Source organism: Anas acuta, chromosome W (genome assembly GCF_963932015.1).
Source record: "Anas acuta chromosome W, bAnaAcu1.1, whole genome shotgun sequence".
Lineage (NCBI taxonomy): Eukaryota > Metazoa > Chordata > Aves > Anseriformes > Anatidae > Anas > Anas acuta.
The window spans coordinates 17,128,687-17,152,674 of NC_089016.1; the positions used below are offsets into that span (position 1 = coordinate 17,128,687).

The 23,988-nt window shown below is 46.4% G+C and overlaps 1 protein-coding gene across 2 annotated transcripts in view; it reads right to left on the reverse strand.

Annotated features, from left to right (window-relative positions):
• Positions 1–23,988, reverse strand: part of LOC137847010 (transcription factor RFX3-like) — a 236,061-nt gene that overhangs the window by 125,335 nt on the left and 86,738 nt on the right. For both annotated transcript variants that reach the window (XM_068665209.1, XM_068665210.1), the window contains exons 2-3: positions 18,228–18,352; positions 3,579–3,676 (exon numbers count right to left, since the gene is read on the reverse strand). In XM_068665209.1, coding sequence (XP_068521310.1) covers positions 3,579–3,676; positions 18,228–18,344 — 215 coding nt within the window. In that variant the 5' untranslated portion in view covers positions 18,345–18,352. The remainder of the gene's footprint in view (positions 1–3,578; positions 3,677–18,227; positions 18,353–23,988) is intronic.

Below are 23,988 nucleotides of genomic sequence, written 5' to 3' on the forward strand. Positions count from 1 at the left end.
GCAACTGATGCTACATGTAGGAAGTGGGTTGCACTGATTACCCAGCGGGCTCAAATAGGAAACCTCATTCACCCAGGAATCTTGGAAGTGATTATGGACTGGCCAGAAGGAAAAGATTTTGGAATATGACCAGAGGAGGTGGTGACACATGCTGAAGAGGCCCCGCTGTACAACAAGATACTAGAGAATGAGAAGCAATATGCCCTCTTCACTGATGGGTCCTGTCGTATTGTGGGGAAGCACTGGAGATGGAAGGCTGCTGTATGGAGTCCTACACGATGAGTTGCAGAAGCTGCTGAAGGAGGTGAATCGAGTCAGTTGCAGAAGTGAAAGCCATTCAGCTGGCTTTAGATATTGCTGAACGAGAAAAGTGGCCAGTTCTCTATCTCTACACTGATTCATGGATGGTAGCAAATGCCCTGTTAGGATGGTTAAAGCAATGGAAGCAATGGAAGCAAAGCAACTGGCAGTTGCAGCCCATCTGGGCTGCAGCATTGTGGAAAGATAGTGCTGCCCGGGTAGAGAACCTAGTTGTAAAGGTACGCCACGTACATGCTAACATACCCAAGAACGGGTCCAGTGGAGAACATCAAAACAACCAGCAGGTGGATCAGACTGCTAAGATTGAAGTGTCTCAGGTAGATCTGGACTGGCAACATAAAGGTGAATTATTTATAGCTCGATGGGCCCATGACACCTCAGGCCATCAAAGCAGAGATGCAACACACAGATGGGCTTGTGATCAAGGGGTGGACCTGACCATGGACACTATAGCACAGGTTGTTCATGGTTATGAGACATGCTGCTATGAAGCAAGCCAAATGGTCAAAGCCTCTTTGGTATGGAGGACGATGGCTGAAATATCAATATGGAGAGGCCTGGCAGATTGATTACATCACACTCCCTCAAACCCGCAACAGCAAGCGCCACATACTTCCAGTGGTGGAAGCAACCACCGGATGGCTGGAAACATATCCTGTGCCTCATGCCACCGCCCGGAACGCTATCCTGGGCCTTGAAAAGCAAGTCCTATGGCGACATGGCACCCCAGAAAGAATCAAGTCAGACAGTGGGACTCATTTCCAAAACAACGTTATAGACACTTGGGCCAAAGAGCATGGTATTGAGTGGGTGTATAGTGGGTGTATCACATCCCCTATCATGCACCAGCCTCCGGGAAAGTTGAGCAATACAATGGATTGTTAAAGACCACACTGAAGGCAATGGGTGCTGTGACATTCAAAAATTGGGATATGCATTTGGCAAAGGGCACCTGGTTAGTCAACACTAGGGTATCCAAAATGGACTTGCCCAATCAAACCTGTTGCGTACTGTAGAAGGGGATAAAGTCGCTATAGTACATGTAGGAAACATGCTAGGGAAGACAGTCTGGGTTACTCCTGCCTCAGGAAAAGGCAAATCCATTTGTGGTATTGCTTTTGCTCAGGGACCTGGATGCACTTGGTGGGTAATGCAAAGGAATGGGGAGGTCCAATGTATACCTCAAAGGGATTTAATACTGGATGAGAATAGCTCATGAGTTGAATTGTATTATGTTAGTTATTATATGATACTGTATGTCATCACTACCCTGATTGCTATATGTCAATGTCCTATTAATGGTATCACAGTAACTGCCACACAGATAATGATGAATGAATTTTGATAGAAATGGACAAGCACAGAGATATGATGGAACGAGAACAGGCTTCAACGTGTGACGATCCAACATCACACACCATCTCTTCTGCTCTGAAAGACTGCTGTGACAGATGGATCCCGAAGTCAGTCATGGACTACACACACTCAGTGGACATTATATATACATATATGAAAAGTGGTGATTAATTGGAATGTATTGGAAAGTGTGTAACCATGACATAAATGGTATGGAATAAGGGGTGGCTATATTGTCCTGGTTTTGGCTAGGATAGAGTTAATTTTCCTTCTAGTAGCTCGTATGGGGCTGTCTTTCAAATTTAGGATGAGAATAATGTTGATATCACGCTGATGTTTTAATTGTTGCAGAGCAGTGCTTACACCAAGCCAAGGACTTTTCAGCTTCTCACTCTGTCCTGCCAGCAGGCAGGCTAGGGGTGCAGCAGGAGCTGGGAGGGGACAGACCCAGGACAGGTGACCCAAACTGACCAAAGGGGTGTTCCATACCATCTGACGCCATGCCGAACAATATATAGGGGTGGCTAGCTGGGGTAAGGGGACTGGCTGCTCAGGGATAGGCTGGGCATCGGTCAGCGGGTGGTGAGCAATTGCACTGTACATCACTTGTTTTGTACACATTGTTATTAGTAGTACTATTATCATTATTTTTAATCTATAACTACTTCCACAACAAAGTTCGGAGTTGATGTAATCAGGCTCCTGCTCATCGGTTTTCTGATCTTCTTGTGTTTCTTCATCCACCGAGGGTGGAATGCTGTTGTTGATGTTGAACGTAACCGTTACCCTTTCTTTTCTGTTCTAATAAACTGTCCTTATCTGAACCCACAAGCTTTCAGATTTTTTTTCTGATTCCCTCCCCTATCCCAGAGAGGGAGGGGGGAGGGTGAGCAAATAGCTGTGTGGTGCTTAGATACCAGCTAGGTTAAACCACAGCAGTCAACTTGCTACCTTTTTCATTGTATTTTTGTTCTTTCATTTTTAGGTGCCTTGACCTAAGCCATTTTCAATTTTACAAAAAGCTTTGTAAGTTGGCTTTCCAGTGCCATGAACAATATTGGAGACTGTCCAGAGAAGGGCTACAAAGATGGTGAAGGGCCTAGAGGGGAAGACATATGAGGAGCGGCTGAGGTCACTTGGTTTGTTCAGCCTCAAAAAGAGGAGGCTGAGGAGAGACCTCATCGTGGGCTACAGCTTCCTCATGGGGGGGAACGGAGGGGCAGGCACAGATCTGTTCTCCCTGGTGACCAGTGATAGGACCCGAGGGAATGTAGTCAAGCTGTGACAAGGGAGGTTCAGGTTGGATATCAGGAAAAGGTTCTTCATCGAGAGGGTGGTCGCACATTTGAACAGGCTCCCCAGGAACAGTCACAGAACCAAGCCTGTTGGAGTTTAAGAAGAATTCGGGCTATGCTCTCAGTCATGTGGTCTGAATTTTTGGATAGACCCGTGTGGTGCCAGGAGTTGGACTTGATGACCCTTGTGGGTCCCTTCCAACTCAGGATGTAGTATTGTATTCCATTCCACTCCATTCCATTCCATTCCATTCCACAGAGAATGATACAATCCAAGGTAAACAAAGCTTACTACGCTTTTCATTACTTTATGCAAATATACACTGAATGTCATTTAAGATCTACAAGTAGCAACATTTTTACTTCTATGCTATGTCATATTTAGGTTGAAGTTCAAACATGAAACAAAGGATTGGAAATACTTTTCTTTAGAAAAAAAAAAGGAAAAACTATATTTGTTCTATTATATGTGAATTGCAACATCTGAGGGCTCATAATTTGACTTTGCTACTTAAAATACAGTAGTCCATATGACGTCATTAAAAGAATGTGCATTTAAATTCATATTTTAGTAAACATTATAAATTTGATCAATAACCAACTTACATAGCTCCATTTGTGTAGACTGTGTCACTTCCCTCCACGTACTGAATCTGGGGTGGGTAGACATGCTGTACTGGTTGCACAGTCTGTACTTGCTGTATCTGTAAACGCAAACACCAGAAATATAGGTTAGTTTACCTTATAAAAAATGACTGACTAGTGCTTCAGTGCATCTAATAGCTTCTAAACAATCCTGAGTCATGGAATATACCTGTTCTCACAATTCCTAAATAACACAGAAGGCAGTATTGTGCTGCAATTCTGTAATATGGAAAGTGGAGTACTAACATTGGAGACACATGCCCTTGTCAGAATAGGTCCTAAAACTTTCAGTGTAATCTTAGAAGAGTCTATTAAATTCTGTCCAACAGCAATTTTTCCTACTTGTTCTTCTCCACTATTAACTCATATACTTCAAAAGGAAAGTCTAAACTTCATTGTTAACCTAAGGAAGAATTAATATAAAAACCTGAATTCTGAAGAAAGCACAACACTTTGAATAAGACTTTTCAAGTGTGTGTATTCGGCTTACATGTGTTTACGTGGCAAGGTTTTGGTAGCAGGGGGCCATAGGGGTGGTTTCTGTGAGAAGGATCTAGAAGCTGCCCCATGTTTGGTAAGGGCCCCACTGCTGACCAGAGCCGAGCCAATAAGCGATGTTGTTTTGCGCCTCTGTGAGAGCATATTTAAGACAGGGAAAAAAACGCTGCACCACACAGCAGCTGGGAGAGTGAGAGGAGTGAGGAACAGCCTTGCAGGCGCCAAGGTCAGTGAAGAAGGAGGGGGAGAGGTGCTCCAGGCGCCGGAGCAGAAGTCCCCTGCGGTCTGTGGTACTCCATGGGCTGCAGGGGGACATCCTGCTTCACCATGGTCCTCACTCCTCTCACTCTCCCAGCTGCTGTGGGAGTGGCTGCCCACTCGAGCGGAACCACGACAACATGGCAAAGACTTGGTAGCACGGGGCTGCAGGGATGGTCTCTGTGAGAAGAGCCCAGGAGCTGCCCCATGTTAGATAAGAGCCAGTTTCAGCCAGCTCCAAAAGGGACCTGCTGCTGGGCAGAGGTGAGACATGAACAACTCCGGTTGCGCCTCTGTGAGAGCAGATTTAAGAAAAGGAAAAAACAGCTATGCAACAGCAGCTGGGAGAGAGGAGCGAAAAAAAATGGGAGAGAAACAATGAGGCAGACACCAAGGTCAGTGAAGAAGGAGGGGGAGGAGGTGCTCCAGGTTCTGAAGCAGAAGTTGCCCTATGGCCTGTGGAGAGGACCATGGTGAAGCAGGTTGTCCCCCCGCAACCCATGGTGTACTATGGCGGAGCAGATCTATGCACTGCAGCCCATGGAGTAGCCGACAGTGGAGCAGGTGGATGTGGCCTGAAGGAGGCTGTGGCCCATGGAGAGCCCCCACAGGAGCAGACTCAAGGCCAGACCTGGTGGAGAGGAGCCCATGGTGGAGCACGTGATCTGGCAGAGGCCACTGCTTGTGGGGGACCAGTTCAGGGCTCCCCAGTACAAGAGGAACATAGAGCTACTAGAGCTACTAGAGCTACATATAACTACTAGAGCAAGTTCAGAGGAGGGCTACTAAGATGATTATAGGACTGGAGCACCTCTCGTACGAGGACAGGCTGAAAGAGGTGGGCCATTGATGAGACCTCATCAATGTATATAAATGTCTGAAGGGAGGGTGTCAAGAGGATGAAGCCAGTCTCTTTTCAGTTGTACCTAGCAACAGGATGAGAGCCAACGGGCACAAACGGAAGCACAGGAGGTTCCATCTGAATATGAGGGGGCACTTCTTTACTGTGAGGGTGACAGAGCACTGGTACAGGTTGCCCAGAGAGGTTGTGGAGATATTCAAAACCTGCCTGGATGCCATCCTGCGCAATGTACTCTGGGTGATCTGGCTCAGCAGGGGGGTTGGACTAGACCTCGTCAGAGGTCCCTTCCAACCTCGGCCATTCTGTGATTCTGTGAACACTGACACCTGGGGAACACCACTAGTGACTGGTCACCAGCTGAATTTCACTCCATTCAACACCAATCTTTGGACCCGGCCATCCAGCCAGTTGTTAACTATAGAATAGAATATAGAACCATAGAATATCCTGAGATGGAAGGGACCCACAAGGATCATCAAGTCTAACTCCTGGCTCCACACAGGTCTAGGCAAAAAATCAGACCATGTGACTGAGAGCATAGTCCAAACACTTATTAAACTCCAACAGGCTTGGTGCCGTGACTATGTCCCTGGGGAGCCTGAAGCAATGCGCTTCCCTCGACCAACTAGCGATGCCATGCTTCACAGAATCACAGAATTTCTAGGTTGGAAGAGACCTCAAGATCATCGAGTCCAACCTCTGACCTAACACTAACAGTCCCCACTAAACCATATCCCTAAACTCTACATCTAAACGTCTTTTAAAGACTTCAGGGATGGTGACTCCACCACTTCCCTGGGCAGCCTGTTCCAATGTCTAACAACCCTTTTGGTAAAGAAGTTCTTCCTAACATCCAACCTAAAACTCCCCTGGCGCAACTTAAGCCCATTCCCCCTCATCCTGTCACCAGGCACGTGGGAGAATAGACCAACCCCCACCTCGCTACAGCCTCCTTTAAGGTACCTGTAAAGAGCGATAAGGTCACCCCTGAGCCTCCTTTTCTCCAGGCTGAACAAGCCCAGCTCCCTCAGACGCTCCTTGTAGGACTTGTTCTCCAGATACACCTCAGGATACGGTTGGCCCTCCTGGCTGCCAGGGCGCACTGCTGGTTCATATTAAACTTGCTATCAACGAAAACCTTCAAATCCCTCTCTTTGGGGCTGCTGTCCAGCATCTTGTCACCCAGTCTGTGCGTATAGCCAGGGTTGCCCCTTCCCAGGTGCAGGACCTTGTTCTTGCTCTTGTTAAACTTCATGTGGTTGGTGATTGCCCAGCTCTCCAGTCTGTCCAGATCTCTCTGCAAGGCCTTTCCACCCTCAACAGAGTAAGCAACTCTTCCCAGTTTAGTATCATCAGAAAATTTACTGAAAACATCGCCAGACTGATGTAGCCTCATTTACCATAACCCTTTGAGCCCTAACCATAAGCCAATTGCTCACCCATCATATGATGTTTTTGTCTAGCTGTATGCTGGACATTTTGTCCAGTAGGTCCTATGGGAAACTGTGTCAAAAGCCTTGCTGAAGTCCAAAAAGATCACATCAGCTGGTTTCCCTTGATGGACTAGATGGGTGATCTTATCATAAAAGGAAATCAAATTTGTTAAACAGGACCTACCCCTTGTGAACCCATTCTGGCTGTGACCTATGACTGCGCTGTCCCCCAGGTGTGCTTCAATAACTCCCAGGATAATCTTCTCCATAATTTTACCAGGCACTGACGTGAGACTGACAGGCCTGTAGTTACCAGGGTCTTCTTTCTTGCCCTTCTTGAAAATTGGCACAACATTTGCCAGCTTCCAGTCTACTGGGACCTCTCCAGATTCCCAAGACCGTTGAAAAATAATTGAGAGAGGTCCTGCGATGACGTCAGTCAGCTCTTTGAATACCCTGGGATGAATCCCATCCAGACCCATGGACTTGTATGGATCCAGGTGGAGTAGCAAATCCCGCACACGTTCAGGGTTGGCTGGGAGTTTATCATTCCCACTGTCACGGTCCTCCAACTCAGGGCACCCAGGGTCCCGAAGCCCATCATCGGCATCGAAGACAGAGGCAAAGAAGGCATTAAACATCTCTGCTTTGCCTATGTCCTTGTTTGTGAGGTGACCATCCCCATCAAGTAGTGGACCTATGTTTTCTCTGGTCCTCCTTTTTGTATTCACGCATTTAACTGGCCCTAAAATGGAGCCCTGGGGGACCCCACTGGTGACCGGCTGCCAGCCTGATGTAACCCCATTTACCTTATCCCTTTGAGACCTACCCGTCAGCCAATTATTCACCCAACTTATTATGTTTTTATCTAGCTGTATGCTGGACATTTTGTTCAGTAGGATAAAAATTAGTAAGGAGTTTAAGAGGAAAAAAAAAAAAACATTAAGAGAAAGTTATTTTTTGAAATTTTTAATTTTTTAATTTAATGCATTATTTTTAAAAATTTTAATTTAATAAATTAAATTTTAAAATTAACTTTAAGAGAATTGAAATTAATTTTCTTTATTTTTTTATAAGTGATCTGGAGAAAGGACTAAGTTAATTTTAATTAACTTTAATTAAAAATAAAGAGAATTGTTGACACATCATATTGTTTTTATCAAGCTGAATGCTGGACATTTTGTCCAGAAGGATACTGTGAGAAACAGTATTGAAAGCTCTGCTGAAATCCAAAAAGATTACAACTGACAGGCCTGTAATTACCAGGGTCTTCTTTCTTGCCCTTGAAAACTGGAACAATGTTTGCCAGCTTCCATTCAACAGGGGCCTCTCCAGATTCCCAAGACTGTTGAAAAGTAATCAAGAAAGGTTTTGTGATGACATCAGCCAGCTCTTTGAGTATCCTGGGATGAATCCCATTGGGCCCCAGAGACTTGTATACATCCAGCTGGAACAGCAAATCCCACATAGGTTTGGGGTTTGCTGGGAATTTATTGTTCCCATAATCATGGTCCTGCAACTCAGGGCACCTGGGGTCCCAGGGCCATCATCAATGGTCAGGTCCACCCCTCGATCACGAGCACATCTGTATGTGGTATCCCTCCCCAGATGTCCTGATGTTTCATGGGCCCATCGAGCTACAAACAGCTCACCCTTACATCCCCAGTCCAGGTCCACCTGAGCCTCTTCTCTTTCTGAAGCTCGATCTACCTCTCCGTTGTTCTGATGTTCTCCAGTGGCACGACTCTTGGGCATGCGGGCATCTACATGACGTACCTTTACAGCCAGGTTTTCTATGCAGGCAGCAATATCTTACCACAGGGTAGCAGCCCAGATAGGTTTACCTCCGTGCTGCCAGTTGCTCTGTTTCCATTGCTGTAACCACCCCCACAGGGCATTTGCCACCATCCATGAGTCAGCATAGAGATACAGTACTGGCCACTTTTCTCTTTCAGCAATTTCTAGGGCCAGTTGTATGACTTTCACTTCTGCATACTGACTCGACTCACCTTCCCCTTCCATGGCCTCCACAACTTGTCATGTGGGACTCCACACAGCAGCTTTCCACTTCCGATGGCTCCCTATCACACAACAGGATCCATCATTGAACAACACATACTGCTTTCTGTCTTCTGGCAACTCATTGTATGGTGGTGCCTCTTTCCCATGAGTTACATCTTCAATCAATACTCAAAAATCTCTGCCTTCCGGCCAGTCCATGGTCTCTTCCAGTATTCCTGGGTGGTTGCGTTTCCCCATTTGGGCCACTGCATAATTAATGCTATCCAGTTACTCCACGTAGCATCAGTCGCATGGTGTGTAGTGGGAATTTTCCCTTTGAACATCCAATGTAACACAGGTAGCCGTGGTGCCAAGAGGAGCTGTGCTTCTGTACCAACAACTTCTGAAGCAGCTCAAAGCCCCCTCATATGCTGTTAGTATCTCCTTTTCAGTTGGGGTGTAATTGGCTTCTGATCCTCGATAGCCCTGGCTCCAGAACTCCAGAGGTCGACCTCGAGCTTCTCCTGGGGTCTTCTGCCAGAGGCTCCAGGTGAGGCCATGCTCCCCAGCTGCAGTGTAAAGTATGTTCTGCACAGATGGTCTTGTACAAACAGGCCCAAGGGCTACTGCACGAGCTAGTTCTTGTTTGATTTGTTCAAAGGCCTTTTGTTGCTCGGGGCCCCACTCGAAAGAGTTCCTCTTCACTCGATATAGAGGACTCACAAGATGACTATAGCCTGGAACATGCATTCTCCAGAACCCCACAAGGTTATCCCTCTCCTTTACCTGGCCAGAGGCAGGGCCCCTCTAGTCCTGATTGGAGTGTCTGCCACTTAATTCTTGCAGATGCGAAGCAGAGGTCCCTTCATCAGGGTCAAGAATTACATCAGGCCTTCTACTGCCTCTGGGGAACTGTCCAACAGAAGACAGAGCAGCATTTTTCCTAGGAGACCCCCTTTTTGCTGCTGTGTTTCCTCGCAGTTCATGTACTCCAGCTGCTAGGATTGAGGTAGGTTCACCATCCCACTTCCTCATATCTTCCCTGTGGTCACGCAGATAAGACCACAAGGTGCCACATGGTGTGTGTCCCTGGTACTCTTCCTTGAGCAGGAAAATACCGATTCTTAGTGGCTGAAATGTTACTCCATCTGGGCGAGGAGGGAGATGATTGTTCTACGAGGTGGTGGAGCCTTTGGGACAGTTTCTCCATAGCCAAGATGCAGGCCCGTAGTGGAACAGAGAGATTGTCTTCATATTTTTGAAGCTGTCAGGACAGAGCATCCACTGCTGGTCCCATCCCCTCATCCCAATTAATTGCTGCCAGCGTACTAGCATGTGATGATGGTGCACCCTGCACAAACCTATGCCACATGGATGTTGTGCACTGGACTTCATCGGGATCTGTAGGTGTCTGGGCATTGTCCAAATCACTATAAACCATCTCCAGCACAGCTAATTCCCACAGGTGCTGGAGACCTTTCTCCATGGCGGTCCAATTGCCTATTTGATATAGAATATCTTCCTTGTGGGGATACCTTTCTTTCACACCTGCCAGGAGTCGCCTCCAGAGGCTGAGAACCTGTGCCTCTCTCCCAATTACTCTGTCAATGACCCTTTCTCTAGAGAGGGATCCCAGCTGCTTGGCTTCCTTGCCTTCTAGTTCCTGGCTACTGGCCCCAGTGTCCCAGCTTCGAAGCAGCCAGGTGAGGATGCGCTCACCTGGGTGTCAACTGAAATCCTTTCGTATTTCTCGCAACTCACTCAGGGATAGGGATTGGGTGGTTTCTGATTCATTTATGATTTCCATCTCTTCTTCCTGCTGTTTTTGTGATGGCTCTGCTTTAGAGGTGCCTGCCTTTTCCCCTTCTCCCTCCTTCTTAGGAGGAGCTTCTTCCCTTACTAAACAAGCTGACCTCCGCTTCCATTGTTTTGTCTTGACTATGGGGGCAACTTATACCATAGATGGTTGGTCCTCTGGGTTAGCCACAGTGTGTGTTATCTGGTCATCAGATTCAGAGACCTTCTCCTCCCATGGAGGGTGCTGGGTAGTGTTAATTACTGCCTGATCGGAGTAAGACAGAACCCAACAGTGCTGTAAGCTGTCGTTCTCTGGCATTGTCAGGGTCAGGGCATATGACTTGCAAGCATTCCGTCAGGTTTTTAGGATTTTGCACTTGTTCAGGAGTGAAGTTCAAAACTATCCGAGGAGACAACCGTGACAGATACCTGCCCATATCCTCCCTCACACCTTGCCACCCGCCACCACACTGTCTCGGGGCAAATTCCTTGGTGAGATTTCTAACTAATTGATTAACCTTAGAGAGAAGAGGAAACACATTATGCAGATTTAGTAATAGGAGTATATTGATTACACATGGCTACTCAAAGTACTCAAAAAATGTTATAATTAGCCCCCTGGGAAAGAAGAAGGAGGTACAATTCCTGATGTTATTCATAAACTGACTTCCAGATGAGGAAAGGAAGGCAGTGTAATTCTGAATATTCTCTAAAAGAGACCAAAATTATAACAATGCAGGGTCTAAATGCCAGATTAAACTCAAGGCCAGTGCTTTACAGCACAACAAACTAAAAAGAAAAAAAAGGAACACAGATTTTAGCACGCTCTCCGATGGGATATAGAGGAGAAGGGAGAACATGGCACAGATTACATGAGATATGATCAAACAGGAAAATATTAACAGGAAACAGAACATGGTGTCTAGCAAGTAAGTGTGTTAGTCGTAAGCGTTTTAATTAATTCTACTGTTATCTCAACCCCTGAGCCTCACGTTGGGCAAAGGGCAAAAACAAACAAGCAAAGGGTGTGTGGAAGTGCAAAGGAAATAAATTACTCTCTACTTCCCACCAACGAGCATTGCTTGACCATGTCCTTGAAGCAGGGCCTCAACGCACGTAGCCGGTGTTCAGGAGGACAGACATTTTCGTAACGAGAGCCCACCCCTCTCCTTTTCTTCCTTTTTCCACCTTTTATTGCTGAGTGTGACATCATATGGTATGGAATATCCCTTTGGTTGGTTTAGGTCAGCTGCCCTGGTGATGTTTCTTTCTCACTTTTTTGCCCCCCCCCCGAGGAGGGTTAGAGAGAGCTCTGATGCTGTGCCAGCACTGCTCAGCAGCAGACACAACACTGGTGTGATACCACTGCTGTTCTAGCTACAAGTGCAGAGCACAGCACTGTATGGGCTGCTGCAGGGAAAGGGCACCATCGTCAGCGTTGAAGACAGAGGTGAAGAAGGCATTAAATGCCTCTGCTTTATATACATCCCTATATACATCCCTATTTGCAGGGTGACTGTTGTGGTTTAACCCGGCAGGCAGCTAAGCACCACACAGCCATTTGTTCACCCCCCTGCTACGAGTGGGATGCGGGAGAAAATCGGGAAACAAAGTAAAAGCTGGTGGGTTCAGATATAGTCAATTTATTAGGACAGAAAAGAAAGAGAAATAATAACAATAATGATGATAATATTAATAATAATAATATGTTCAAAGCAAGTGATGTACAATGCAATTGCTCACCACCCACTGACCGACGCCCAGCCTGTCCCCAAACAGTGGTGTCGTGCCCTCCCCTGCCAGTTTGGGTCAGCTGTCCTGGTTCTGTCCCCTCACAGCTCCTGATGCACCCTCAGCCTGCCCACTGGCAGGACAGAATGAGAAGCTGAAAAGTCCTTGGCTTAGTGTAAGCACTGCTCTGCAACAACTAAAACATCAGCATGTTATCACTATTATTCTCATCCTAAATGCTAAAACATAGCACCCTACCAGCTACAAGGAGGAAAATTAATTCTATCCTAGCCGAAACCAGGACCATCCTCATCAAGTAACGGACCAATGTTTTCTCTGGTCCTCCTTTTGCTTTTAATATAATTTAGAAAAGCCCTTTTTATTGTCCCCCACAGTACTGGCCAACTTCAACTAAAATTGACCTTTCACCACCCAAATTTTCTCTCTAAGATGGTGAACAGCATCTCTATACTCCTCCCATGTCACCCAACCTCGCTTCTGGTAACCACACACTTTCTTTTTCATAGAATCATAGATTCATTAAGGTTGGAAAAGACCTTCAAGATCGTGGTCCAACCATCCCCCTACCACCAATATCATCCACTAAACCATGTCCCTAAGCACCACGTCCAACCTTTCCTTGAACACCCCCAGGGACGGTGAGTCCACCGCTTCCCTGGGCAACCTGTTCCAATGCCTGACTACTCTTTCTGAGAAGAATTTTCTCCTCGTTTCCAACCTAAACCTCCCCTGGAGCACCTTGAGGCCATTCCCCCTAGTCCTATTGCTGGTTGTCTGCGAGAAGAGGCTGACCCCCAGCTCCGCACAACTTCCTTTCAGGTAAGCCTGGTCAGTCAAGCCGGCCTTCTGCCCCGCCTGCTTGACTTCTGATATTTTGGAATTGCCTGATCCTGTGCTTTTAGGAGGCAGTGCTTAAAGACTGACCAGCACTGATGGATGCCGACACCTTCAAAAGCAGTTTCCCAGGGGACCTTGCTAACTATTTCCCTTAGTAGCCTGAAGTCTGCTCTCCCCATATCCAGGGCTGAAGTTTTGGTGGCAGTTTTCCTCCTGCCACCAAAAACTTTAAACTCAACCGCTTCATGGTCACTATGACCGAGACAGCCTCCAATTGCCACATCCCCCACAAGACCCTCTCTGTTCTCCAGCAACAGATCTAGGAGGGCACCTTTCCTAGTTGGCTCCCTTAGCACCTGCACCAAGAAGTTATCAACGAGGTGCTTTAAGAATCTCCTGAACCTTCTTATGTCTGCCAAGTTGAAGTCCCTCATAAGGACAAGGGCAGTTGATCTTGAGGTATCTCTTAGTTCCTCAAAGAATAATTCATCTGTGTTGTCATCCTGGCCAGGTGGTCTGTAATAGACTCCCATGACAACATCCCCTTTATTTGTTTGCCCCTTAGTCCTTACCCAGAGGCTCTCAACTTTGCCATTGCCAACTGCAAGCTCCACACGGTCCAGCCCCACCTTTACGTACAGCACCACCCCACCGCCTCCAGTGTTATTGGCCTCCCTCCCTTCTCTGAGTGTCAGCGGGGGAGTTTTGGGCTGTTTGACCATGGGCTGTGGGTCCCCTGCAGACTGTGCTAGGATCCAGCTGTCTAACTCCTCCACAGCCTCCCTGATGCTACGCAGCCTTCTCACTGCCTCCTGCAGCTCAGCCACCTGGTGCAGGAGGTCCTCCATGTGGGCACACCTTTTGCAGGCATGTCTGCCACCTGTCCCTGCCCCTGGGGAAAGATCTAGGCATTTCCAGCAGTCAGAAATCTGCACTGTAGCCTCAGTAGCTGTGTCTGGGTGGAGGCATCAGCCACCACTGGGGTAGATGATGCACACCGCACCACCAGAGCCACAGCCTTTGCCCTGAGACAAGTATGCCCACCATTCTGCCTTGAGGATCAGGTAAGGTGCATGTCCTTGGCCTGTGGAGATCTGGGTGAGAGGTGTACTTGGCATCTCCTGCTCAGCCAGTGGAACACCCCTACCTCACAGGGCACCCTCCGGTCAGTCACCCTCTTCACAAACTGACACGCCACGCCCTGTTTGCCCGATCTGTTCACCATGCTCCTAGCCACCTTCGCTCCCTAGGGGCTGCTTATGGGGGAGTGGGGGGTGGACGCAGTTACTGCTGGCCCCGCCCATGCCTTGACGGCCGCTCTCACGTGAGCTCCCAGCCCTCGGCAGGTCTCTGCGCTCCCCCCGGGGCTTCCCCGTCTCAGGAAAAAACCCTTTACGCCGCCACCCCCCACTCCGCTGTGGAATGCGCTCGCTCAGAGCCGATCGCCTCTCGGCAAGTAATTACTGGTGGCGGTTAGACTGCGTTTAAATCTGCCGCCGTTATTGCTGGCCACGCCCACTCCTCGTCAGCTTCTGACGATCCTTTTCCCTTGTTGTGAGGTTTTTACGGGGTCGTGATGCCATCCAGGGGGCCCTGGACAGGCTGGAGAAATGGGCTGACAGGAACCTCATGCAGTTCGACAAGAAGTGCCAAGTCCTGCATCTGGAAGGAACGACCCCATGCACCAGTACATGTTGGGGGCCACCCAGCTGGAAAGCAACTACCTTTCAGGTATAGTTGTAGAGAGCAATAAGGTCTCCCCTGAGCCTCCTCTTCCCCAGACTAAATGACTCCAGTTCCCTGAGCCGCTCCTCATAGGACATGTGTTGCAGACCCTTCACCAGCTAAGGTCCTTTTTCCACCTAAGCTTCCTTCTGCCCCACCTGCTTGACTTCCAACATTTTGGAAAAGTGACCAGCACTGATGGAGCTCGATGTCTTCAAAAGCCATTTCCCAGGGGACCTTACTAACTAGTTCCCTGAGCGCTGTGAAGTCTGCTCTCCCCATATCCAGGGCTGAAGTTTTGGTGCAGTTTTCCTCCTATGACTAAAGATTTTCAACTCTACCTCTTCGTGCTTACTATGGCTAAAACAGCCACCAATCACCACTTCACCCATGAGACCCTCCCTGTTTACAAGCAGCAAGTCTAGGAGGGCTCCTTTCCTAGTCGGCTCGTTCGGTATCAGTACCAAGAAGTTATCATCAACGTGTTTTAGGAATCTCCTGGACCTGCTGGTATCAAGTATTATTCCCAGTTGACATTTGGCAGATCGAAGTCCCCCATAAGGACAAGGACAGCTGATTTAGAAGTATTTCTCAGTTCCTTAAAGAATAATTCATCAGTGTCGTCATCCTGTAATGGTGGTCTGTAGTATACTCCCACAGCAACATCCACTTCATTTGCTTGTCCCTTAATCCTTACCCAGAGGCTCACATACAGTGCCACCCCCTTGCCTCATCTGTTCTGCCTATCCTTTCTGAAGAGCCTATAACCGTCCACCGTAACATACCAGTCACAGGACTCTTTTCACCAGCTTTCTCTTATGCCAATGATATCATAGCTCTGGGACTGAGCCAAGGCTTCTAGCTCCTCTTGCTTGTTCCTCATGCTGTGTGCATTGGTGTAGAGACATTTCAAATGTGCTTCAGCATACCCAGCACCTTGTGGAGCAGACTAAAGGATCTCGCTAGCATGCAGTCCCTCAAATTTTGGCGTGCCATCCCATAGCTTATCACCAGCGAGCCTGTTTTTATCCATTATACCCTTCAACTCTAGCGTAAAGCTCTTTCGATCAGCCCTGCTAACTCTTGAGTAAAAATCCTTTTCCCTCTTTGAGAAAGGTGCATCCCATCACATGCCAGCAGGTCTGGTGTCGTGTAGACCATCCCATGATAAAAAAACAAACAAACAAACAATCTGCCTGTGCCACCAGCCTTGGAGACAGGTTTTGATAAGGTGAGTCTGCATGTTTCTTCCAGTATCGTTCCCTGCAACTGGAAGGATAGAAGAAAACACTACCTGTGCTCCTGATCCCTTAACCGATCATCCCAAGGCCCTGAAGTCTCTTTTGATGGCCCTTGGACTTCTTGTCGCAACTTCATTGCTTCCTACATGAAAAAACAATAATGGATAATAATCCGAGGGCTGTACCACCAGGCTCGGAAGTTTTCTTGTAACACTTTTAACACGGGCTCCAGGGAGGCAGCAAACTTCTATAGGAGGTAAGTTTGGTTGGCATATTGGGCCATCTGTTCCTCTCTGAAGGCTGTCACCAATGACAATAACCCAGCTTTTCTTTCTTAATGGAGGCCCTGAGCAACCTATTCTGGGTGACCCTGATTTGAGCAGAGAGGTTGGAGTAGATGATCTCAAGAGGTCCCTTCCAACCTAAACAATTCTGTGATTTTGTGCAAAAATGAGGAATTCTCTAATTGTTTGTATGTATAAGTCATCTTCAGTCTTCTTTCTAAAGACACCAGTCACAGGACACTGTAACTGTAATAAGCCTCATTTCTGCTCTCTCCATATCAAGCTGAAACCATATTATCTGAAACATACACTTCTATACCAGCTGAAACCAGGACAGCATCAGTGATGCATTAGCACAGAGACTTACATGATTTAAGGAGTTATTCCCAGTTTAAATTTTGTTGATTTTGAAACTGTGAAACTAATTTATATTAAAAAAAACAACATCAGATATCACCCAAAGAACCTAAAACAGTGAAAGCTAAATTGCACATACTACAGGAAAATTCTTAGACAAAAGTCATAGTTTTTCACATTTGTTTCCTGTTTTTCCACCTTTTTTTCTCCTCAGTTTCTCCATGCACCACTCCCTCTAACAGTGGAGGGGCTCTATAAGTGTCTAATCATGTCAAAGAAGTGTGTGCTGAGCTGGCTGCTTCAGAAGCCTGTTTGTCCCCATCTTGGATAGAGCCAGTTCCTGCCAGCTCCAAAAGGGACTCACTGCTGGCCAAAGCTGAGCCAATGAGCAAAGCTGGTTGCACCTCTGCAATGGCATAGTTGAGGGAGAGGAATAAGAAAAAAGTGAGAGAAACAACCCTGCAGACACCAAGGTCGGTGAAGGAGGAGGTGCTCCAGGTGCCAGAGCAGAGTCCCCTGCAGCCTGTGAAAAGGACCATGGTGGAGCAAGTTGTCCCCCTGCAGCCCATGGAGGACCCCAGACCAAAGCAGGTGGATCTGGACTGAAGGAAGCTGCAGCCCATGGAGAGGATCCCATACAGGAGCAGGTTTTCTGGCAGTAACTGCAGCCCCTTGGGAACCCACACTGGAGCCATCCATTCCTGAAGGACTGTGGCCCGTGGAACAGACCCATGCTGGAGCAGTTCTTGAAGAAGTGCAGCCCCTGGGAAGGACCTATGTTGGATCAGTTTGCGAAGGACTGCATCCCATGGGAGAGACCCCTCGCTAAGGGAAGTAAGGGAAGAGAGTGAGGAGGAAGGAGCGGCAGACACAAAGCATTATGAATTGACCACAACTCCCATTCCCCATCCCTCCTGCTCCACTCTGGGTGGGAGGAAGTAGATGAATCGGGAGTGAAGTTGAGCCTGGAAAGAAGTGCGGGGTGGAAGGATGGTGTTTTTATATATATTTGTTTTGCTTTGCTTTGCTTTTAATTTCTCACTATCCTACTCTGTTATTAATGGGCAATAAATTAATCTTCCCCGAGTTGAATCTGTTTTGACCATGACGGTAATTGTTGAGTGACCTCCCTGTCTTTATCTTGACCAATGAGCTTTTCCATCTAATTTTCTTCCCCTGTCTTGCTGAGGAGGGGGAGTGAGAGAGTGGCTTGGTGGATACCTGGTGGCCATCCAAGGTTAACCCACCACAATATGAATATTCAATAACTTGAATTAATATAAATTTATATGAGCTATTACACAGATTTCATAGTAATCCACTTTTAGAATTGTGCATATATATTTCTGGTGGTTTGCAAATATTCTAGTTCAAGAAATAAACCCTGAAAACTGCATGTCTTTTTATGTAGCTATTTTAGTTGCAGAAAAATAAACTTGATAAAAACAGGGGAAAAGAGTTTCTTTAGCAGCCTTGTACAAAATCAGTTCTTCGCTACACCTATTGAAATGCATCATTCTGTCTTGCTGTGATTGTTTATTTTCCCCAAATTAACAGGCACCTACCTGTTGCTGAACTGGTACCTGCTGTACTACCTGTGTTGGTACTGCTGCCTGGCCAGCCACAGATGTCTGTAAAGTCACAGTCGAACCTGTGTCTGACCCAGTCTCTGATGTCTGCATCGTGGTCTCTGAATAAAATTAAAATGTAAGATTAGAAGTTCAGCACAAACTTTTTTGCTTTTTGTCACTTATCCTTATTAAGATTTAAAAGAAGAATATTTACCCCAAACCAACCTAGGGATTAGCTAAAGATTGTTTCCTGTACTATTTATTACATGAGTACATGGATATATTTCATTTATTTTCTTAAAAATTTTTCTGGCCTAAAATATTAGAAATTTCACATTAGATATTATTGCTTTGTCTAATCTAAGGTCTGCTTAGAATTTGCAGCACATCAGGAAGAGAGAATACTATAAACTTTGGACTTCAAGATTTTTTTTAACAATTTACATTCTGCTTTGTAACAGCAAATACATTTATATAGTCGTAAACAAGGTACATACAGAACTACTTACTGCTTTGATTTAAATAAATTTTAGAAAAAAAGTGCATTCACAAACCTGATTCTTTTCTAACTACACTCATATACATTAGGTGCAACTGTTGTCAAATTTTGAAAGGAGACTCAAAACCTTATACCATATTAAGACAACACACTTTAAGCTGCCTATATGTACAAACATAATTCTAGAAGCTGCCCATATAAACATTTACTTCTTAATTAAGCATGCCTTCACACAAAGACTTGTAAAAATCAATGCATTAAACTGAACGCTGGAGACATTTCATATCAACTCATCACAGTTATGAAGAACTAGAAGAGTAATTTTTATAAAAATCACAATAAAAGTAAATTATAGTACGTCCAATATTGGAGGTACTATACAGGTACTAATTGGAGGTACTAAGCTATAAAGGGATTTTCTAAATTATATTAAAAGCAAAAGGAGGACCAGAGAAAACATTGGTCCGTTACTTGATGAGGATGGTCCTGGTTTCGGCTAGGATAGAATTAATTTTCCTCCTTGTAGCTGGTAGGGTGCTATGTTTTAGCATTTAGGATGAGAATAATAGTGATAACATGCTGATGTTTTAGTTGTTGCAGAGCAGTGCTTACACTAAGCCAAGGACTTTTCAGCTTCTCATTCTGTCCTGCCAGTGGGCAGGCTGAGGGTGCATCAGGAGCTGTGAGGGGACAGAACCAGGACAGCTGACCCAAACTGGCAGGGGAGGGCACGACACCACTGTTTGGGGACAGGCTGGGCGTCGGTCAGTGGGTGGTGAGCAATTGCATTGTACATCACTTGCTTTGAACATATTATTATTATTAATATTATCATCATTATTGTTATTATTTCTCTTTCTTTTCTGTCCTAATAAATTGACTATATCTGAACCCACCAGCTTTTACTTTGTTTCCCGATTTTCTCCCGCATCCCACTCGTAGCAGGGGGGTGAACAAATGGCTGTGTGGTGCTTAGCTGCCTGCCGGGTTAAACCACAACAGTCACCCTGCAAATAGGGATGTATATAGGGATGTATATAAAGCAGAGGCATTTAATGCCTTCTTCACCTCTGTCTTCAACGCTGACGATGGTGCCCTTTCCCTGCAGCAGCCCATACAGTGCTGTGCTCTGCACTTGTAGCTAGAACAGCAGTGGTATCACACCAGTGTTGTGTCTGCTGCTGAGCAGTGCTGGCACAGCATCAGAGCTCTCTCTAACCCTCCTCGGGGGGGGGGGCAAAAAAGTGAGAAAGAAACATCACCAGGGCAGCTGACCTAAACCAACCAAAGGGATATTCCATACCATATGATGTCACACTCAGCAATAAAAGGTGGAAAAAGGAAGAAAAGGAGAGGGGTGGGCTCTCGTTACGAAAATGTCTGTCCTCCTGAACACCGGCTACGTGCGTTGAGGCCCTGCTTCAAGGACATGGTCAAGCATTGCTCGTTGGTGGGAAGTAGAGAGTAATTTATTTCCTTTGCACTTCCACACACCCTTTGCTTGTTTGTTTTTGCCCTTTGCCCAACGTGAGGCTCAGGGGTTGAGATAACAGTAGAATTAATTAAAACGCTTACGACTAACACACTTACTTGCTAGACACCATGTTCTGTTTCCTGTTAATATTTTCCTGTTTGATCATATCTCATGTAATCTGTGCCATGTTCTCCCTTCTCCTCTATATCCCATCGGAGAGCGTGCTAAAATCTGTGTTCCTTTTTTTTCTTTTTAGTTTGTTGTGCTGTAAAGCACTGGCCTTGAGTTTAATCTGGCATTTAGACCCTGCGTTGTTATAATTTTGGTCTCTTTTAGAGAATATTCAGAATTACACTGCCTTCCTTTCCTCATCTGGAAGTCAGTTTATGAATAACATCAGGAATTGTACCTCCTTCTTCTTTCCCAGGGGGCTAATTATAACATTTTTTGAGTACTTTGAGTAGCCATGTATAATCAATATACTCCTATTACTAAATCTGCATAATGTGTTTCCTCTTCTCTCTAAGGTTAATCAATTAGTTAGAAATCTCACCAAGGAATTTGCCCCGAGACAGTGTGGTGGCGGGTGGCAAGGTGTGAGGGAGGATATGGGCAGGTATCTGTCACGGTTGTCTCCTCGGATAGTTTTGAACTTCACTCCTGAACAAGTGCAAAATCCTAAAAACCTGACGGAATGCTTGCAAGTCATATGCCCTGACCCTGACAATGCCAGAGAACGACAGCTTACAGCACTGTTGGGTTCTGTCTTACTCCGATCAGGCAGTAATTAACACTACCCAGCACCCTCCATGGGAGGAGAAGGTCTCTGAATCTGATGACCAGATAACACACACTGTGGCTAACCCAGAGGACCAACCATCTATGGTATAAGTTGCCCCCATAGTCAAGACAAAACAATGGAAGCGGAGGTCAGCTTGTTTAGTAAGGGAAGAAGCTCCTCCTAAGAAGGAGGGAGAAGGGGAAAAGGCAGGCACCTCTAAAGCAGAGCCATCACAAAAACAGCAGGAAGAAGAGATGGAAATCATAAATGAATCAGAAACCACCCAATCCCTATCCCTGAGTGAGTTGCGAGAAATACGAAAGGATTTCAGTTGACACCCAGGTGAGCACATCCTCACCTGGCTGCTTCGAAGCTGGGACACTGGGGCCAGTAGCCAGGAACTAGAAGGCAAGGAAGCCAAGCAGCTGGGATCCCTCTCTAGAGAAAGGGTCATTGACAGAGTAATTGGGAGAGAGGCACAGGTTCTCAGCCTCTGGAGGCGACTCCTGGCAGGTGTGAAAGAAAGGTATCCCCACAAGGAAGATATTCTATATCAAATAGGCAATTGGACCGCCATGGAGAAAGGTCTCCAGCACCTGTGGGAATTAGCTGTGCTGGAGATGGTTTATAGTGATTTGGACAATGCCCAGACACCTACAGATCCCGATGAAGTCCAGTGCACAACATCCATGTGGCATAGGTTTGTGCAGGGTGCACCATCATCACATGCTAGTACGCTGGCAGCAATTAATTGGGATGAGGGGATGGGACCAGCAGTGGATGCTCTGTCCTGACAGCTTCAAAAATATGAAGACAATCTCTCTGTTCCACTACGGGCCTGCATCTTGGCTATGGAGAAACTGTCCCAAAGGCTCCACCACCTCGTAGAACAATCATCTCCCTCCTCGCCCAGATGGAGTAACATTTCAGCCACTAAGAATCGGTATTTTCCTGCTCAAGGAAGAGTACCAGGGACACACACCATGTGGCACCTTGTGGTCTTATCTGCGTGACCACAGGGAAGATATGAGGAAGTGGGATGGTGAACCTACCTCAATCCTAGCAGCTGGAGTACATGAACTGCGAGGAAACACAGCAGCAAAAAGGGGGTCTCCTAGGAAAAATGCTGCTCTGTCTTCTGTTGGGCAGTTCCCCAGAGGCAGTAGAAGGCCTGATGTAATTCTTGACCCTGATGAAGGGACCTCTGCTTCGCATCTGCAAGAATTAAGTGGCAGACACTCCAATCAGGACTAGAGGGGCCCTGCCTCTGGCCAGGTAGAAGAGAGGGATAACCAGATTTATTGGACTGTGTGGATCCGATGGCCTGGCACATCAGAACCACAAGAATCCAAAGCTCTAGTGGACACTGGCGCACAAAGTACCTTAATGCCATCGGGCTACCAAGGGACAGAGCTCATCTGTATCTCTGGAGTGACAGGGGGATCCCAACAACTAACTACTGGAAGCTGAAGTGAGTCTAACTGGGAATGAGTGGCAAAAGCATCCCATTGTGAACTGGCCCAGAGGCTCCATGCATCCTTGGCATAGACTACCTCAAGAGAGGGTACTTCAAGTATCCAAAAGGATACCGGTGGGCTTTTGGCATAGCTGCTTTGAGCACAGAGAAGATTAGGCAGCTGTCTACCCTTCCTGGCCTTTCAGAAGTCCCTTCCATTGTAGGATTGCTGAAGGTTGAAGAACAACAGGTACCAATTGCTACCACAAGTGTGCACCGGCGGCAATATCGCACCAACTGAGACTCCCTGATTCCCATCCATGAGTTGGTTCACCGTCTGGAGAGTCAAGGAAGACTCGCAGGAGTCCTTTTTCCCCACAATGAAATATGTTTCTACTGACTCTCCTTTAATTCAGAACTACTAAGATTTAGATTACAGTGAATATATTGGATGTACAGTTCTGTTTTAGTCATTTGTGGGCAATTTACCAAGCACAATAAATAAAACATGCAACATTTTTTTACTGTAGACCTTTGAAAGCCCATCTTTATATTTACTTTCTTACAGAAAAGATCACTAGCACTCTCATGGTTAGGTTTCTACACAAGAGCTCTATGCAAAGATGCAGGAGAAGCAAGATTCAAGTACCCAGACATTTGTTGGGAAAACAACACAGTGGTGCCCACGTTGTCCATCAGGTTCCTGGAGTGCACTGAAGGCTGCTTCCTGCTACAGCCATGCTGACAGGGAACAGCACATTGCTAGATTTACTGCTCGTAAACTAAGAAGACTTACTTGCAAACATAACTGCCAATGGTAGTCTCAGATACAGAGATCATAATATTGTGAAGTTTAAGATCTAGCTGAGCACACTGAAGACCAGTAATAGGACAAGGACCCTGGATTTTGGAAGAGCCAGATTCAATATGCTCAGAATCCATCTGTGAAAGATTCCATGGGAAGCGTCTATGGAGAGCAAAGGAGCTTGCAAGTGCTGGGAGTTATTCAAGAACAACCTCTAGTAAGCACAAGAACAGTCCATTCCCTACAATGGGAAAGGAGGAAGGCAGAGACCACAAGAGACCACCCTGGCTTAACAATGAGCTTTTGAATGTGCTTAAAAGTAAAAAAGAAGCATACTGGCTATGGAAATCCTGTCAAATACCCATTGAGGATTACAAGAACCTTGCTAGGGCATGCAGAGAGGAGGCAGTCAGGAAGGTTAAGGCTCAGCTAGAACTGAACTTGGCTAAAGATGTCAAGAACAGCAAGAAAAGGTTCTTCAGATACATGAGCATTAAGCAGAAGTACAGGGAAGACATAGGCCCATTGCTAAACAGGGCAGGGAAATTAGTTACTAATAATGCTGACAAGGCAGAGGTTCTCAATACATTCTCTACCTCTGTCTTTACTGGTGTAGCTGAACCCCAGATCACAGGATCAAGTCGCTATACCACCACATGTTTTGGCCCACCAGTAGTAGATGAAAGGCTGATCTGTAGCCTCTTGCAAGGGCTCAACCCACAGAAATTTAGGGATCCAGA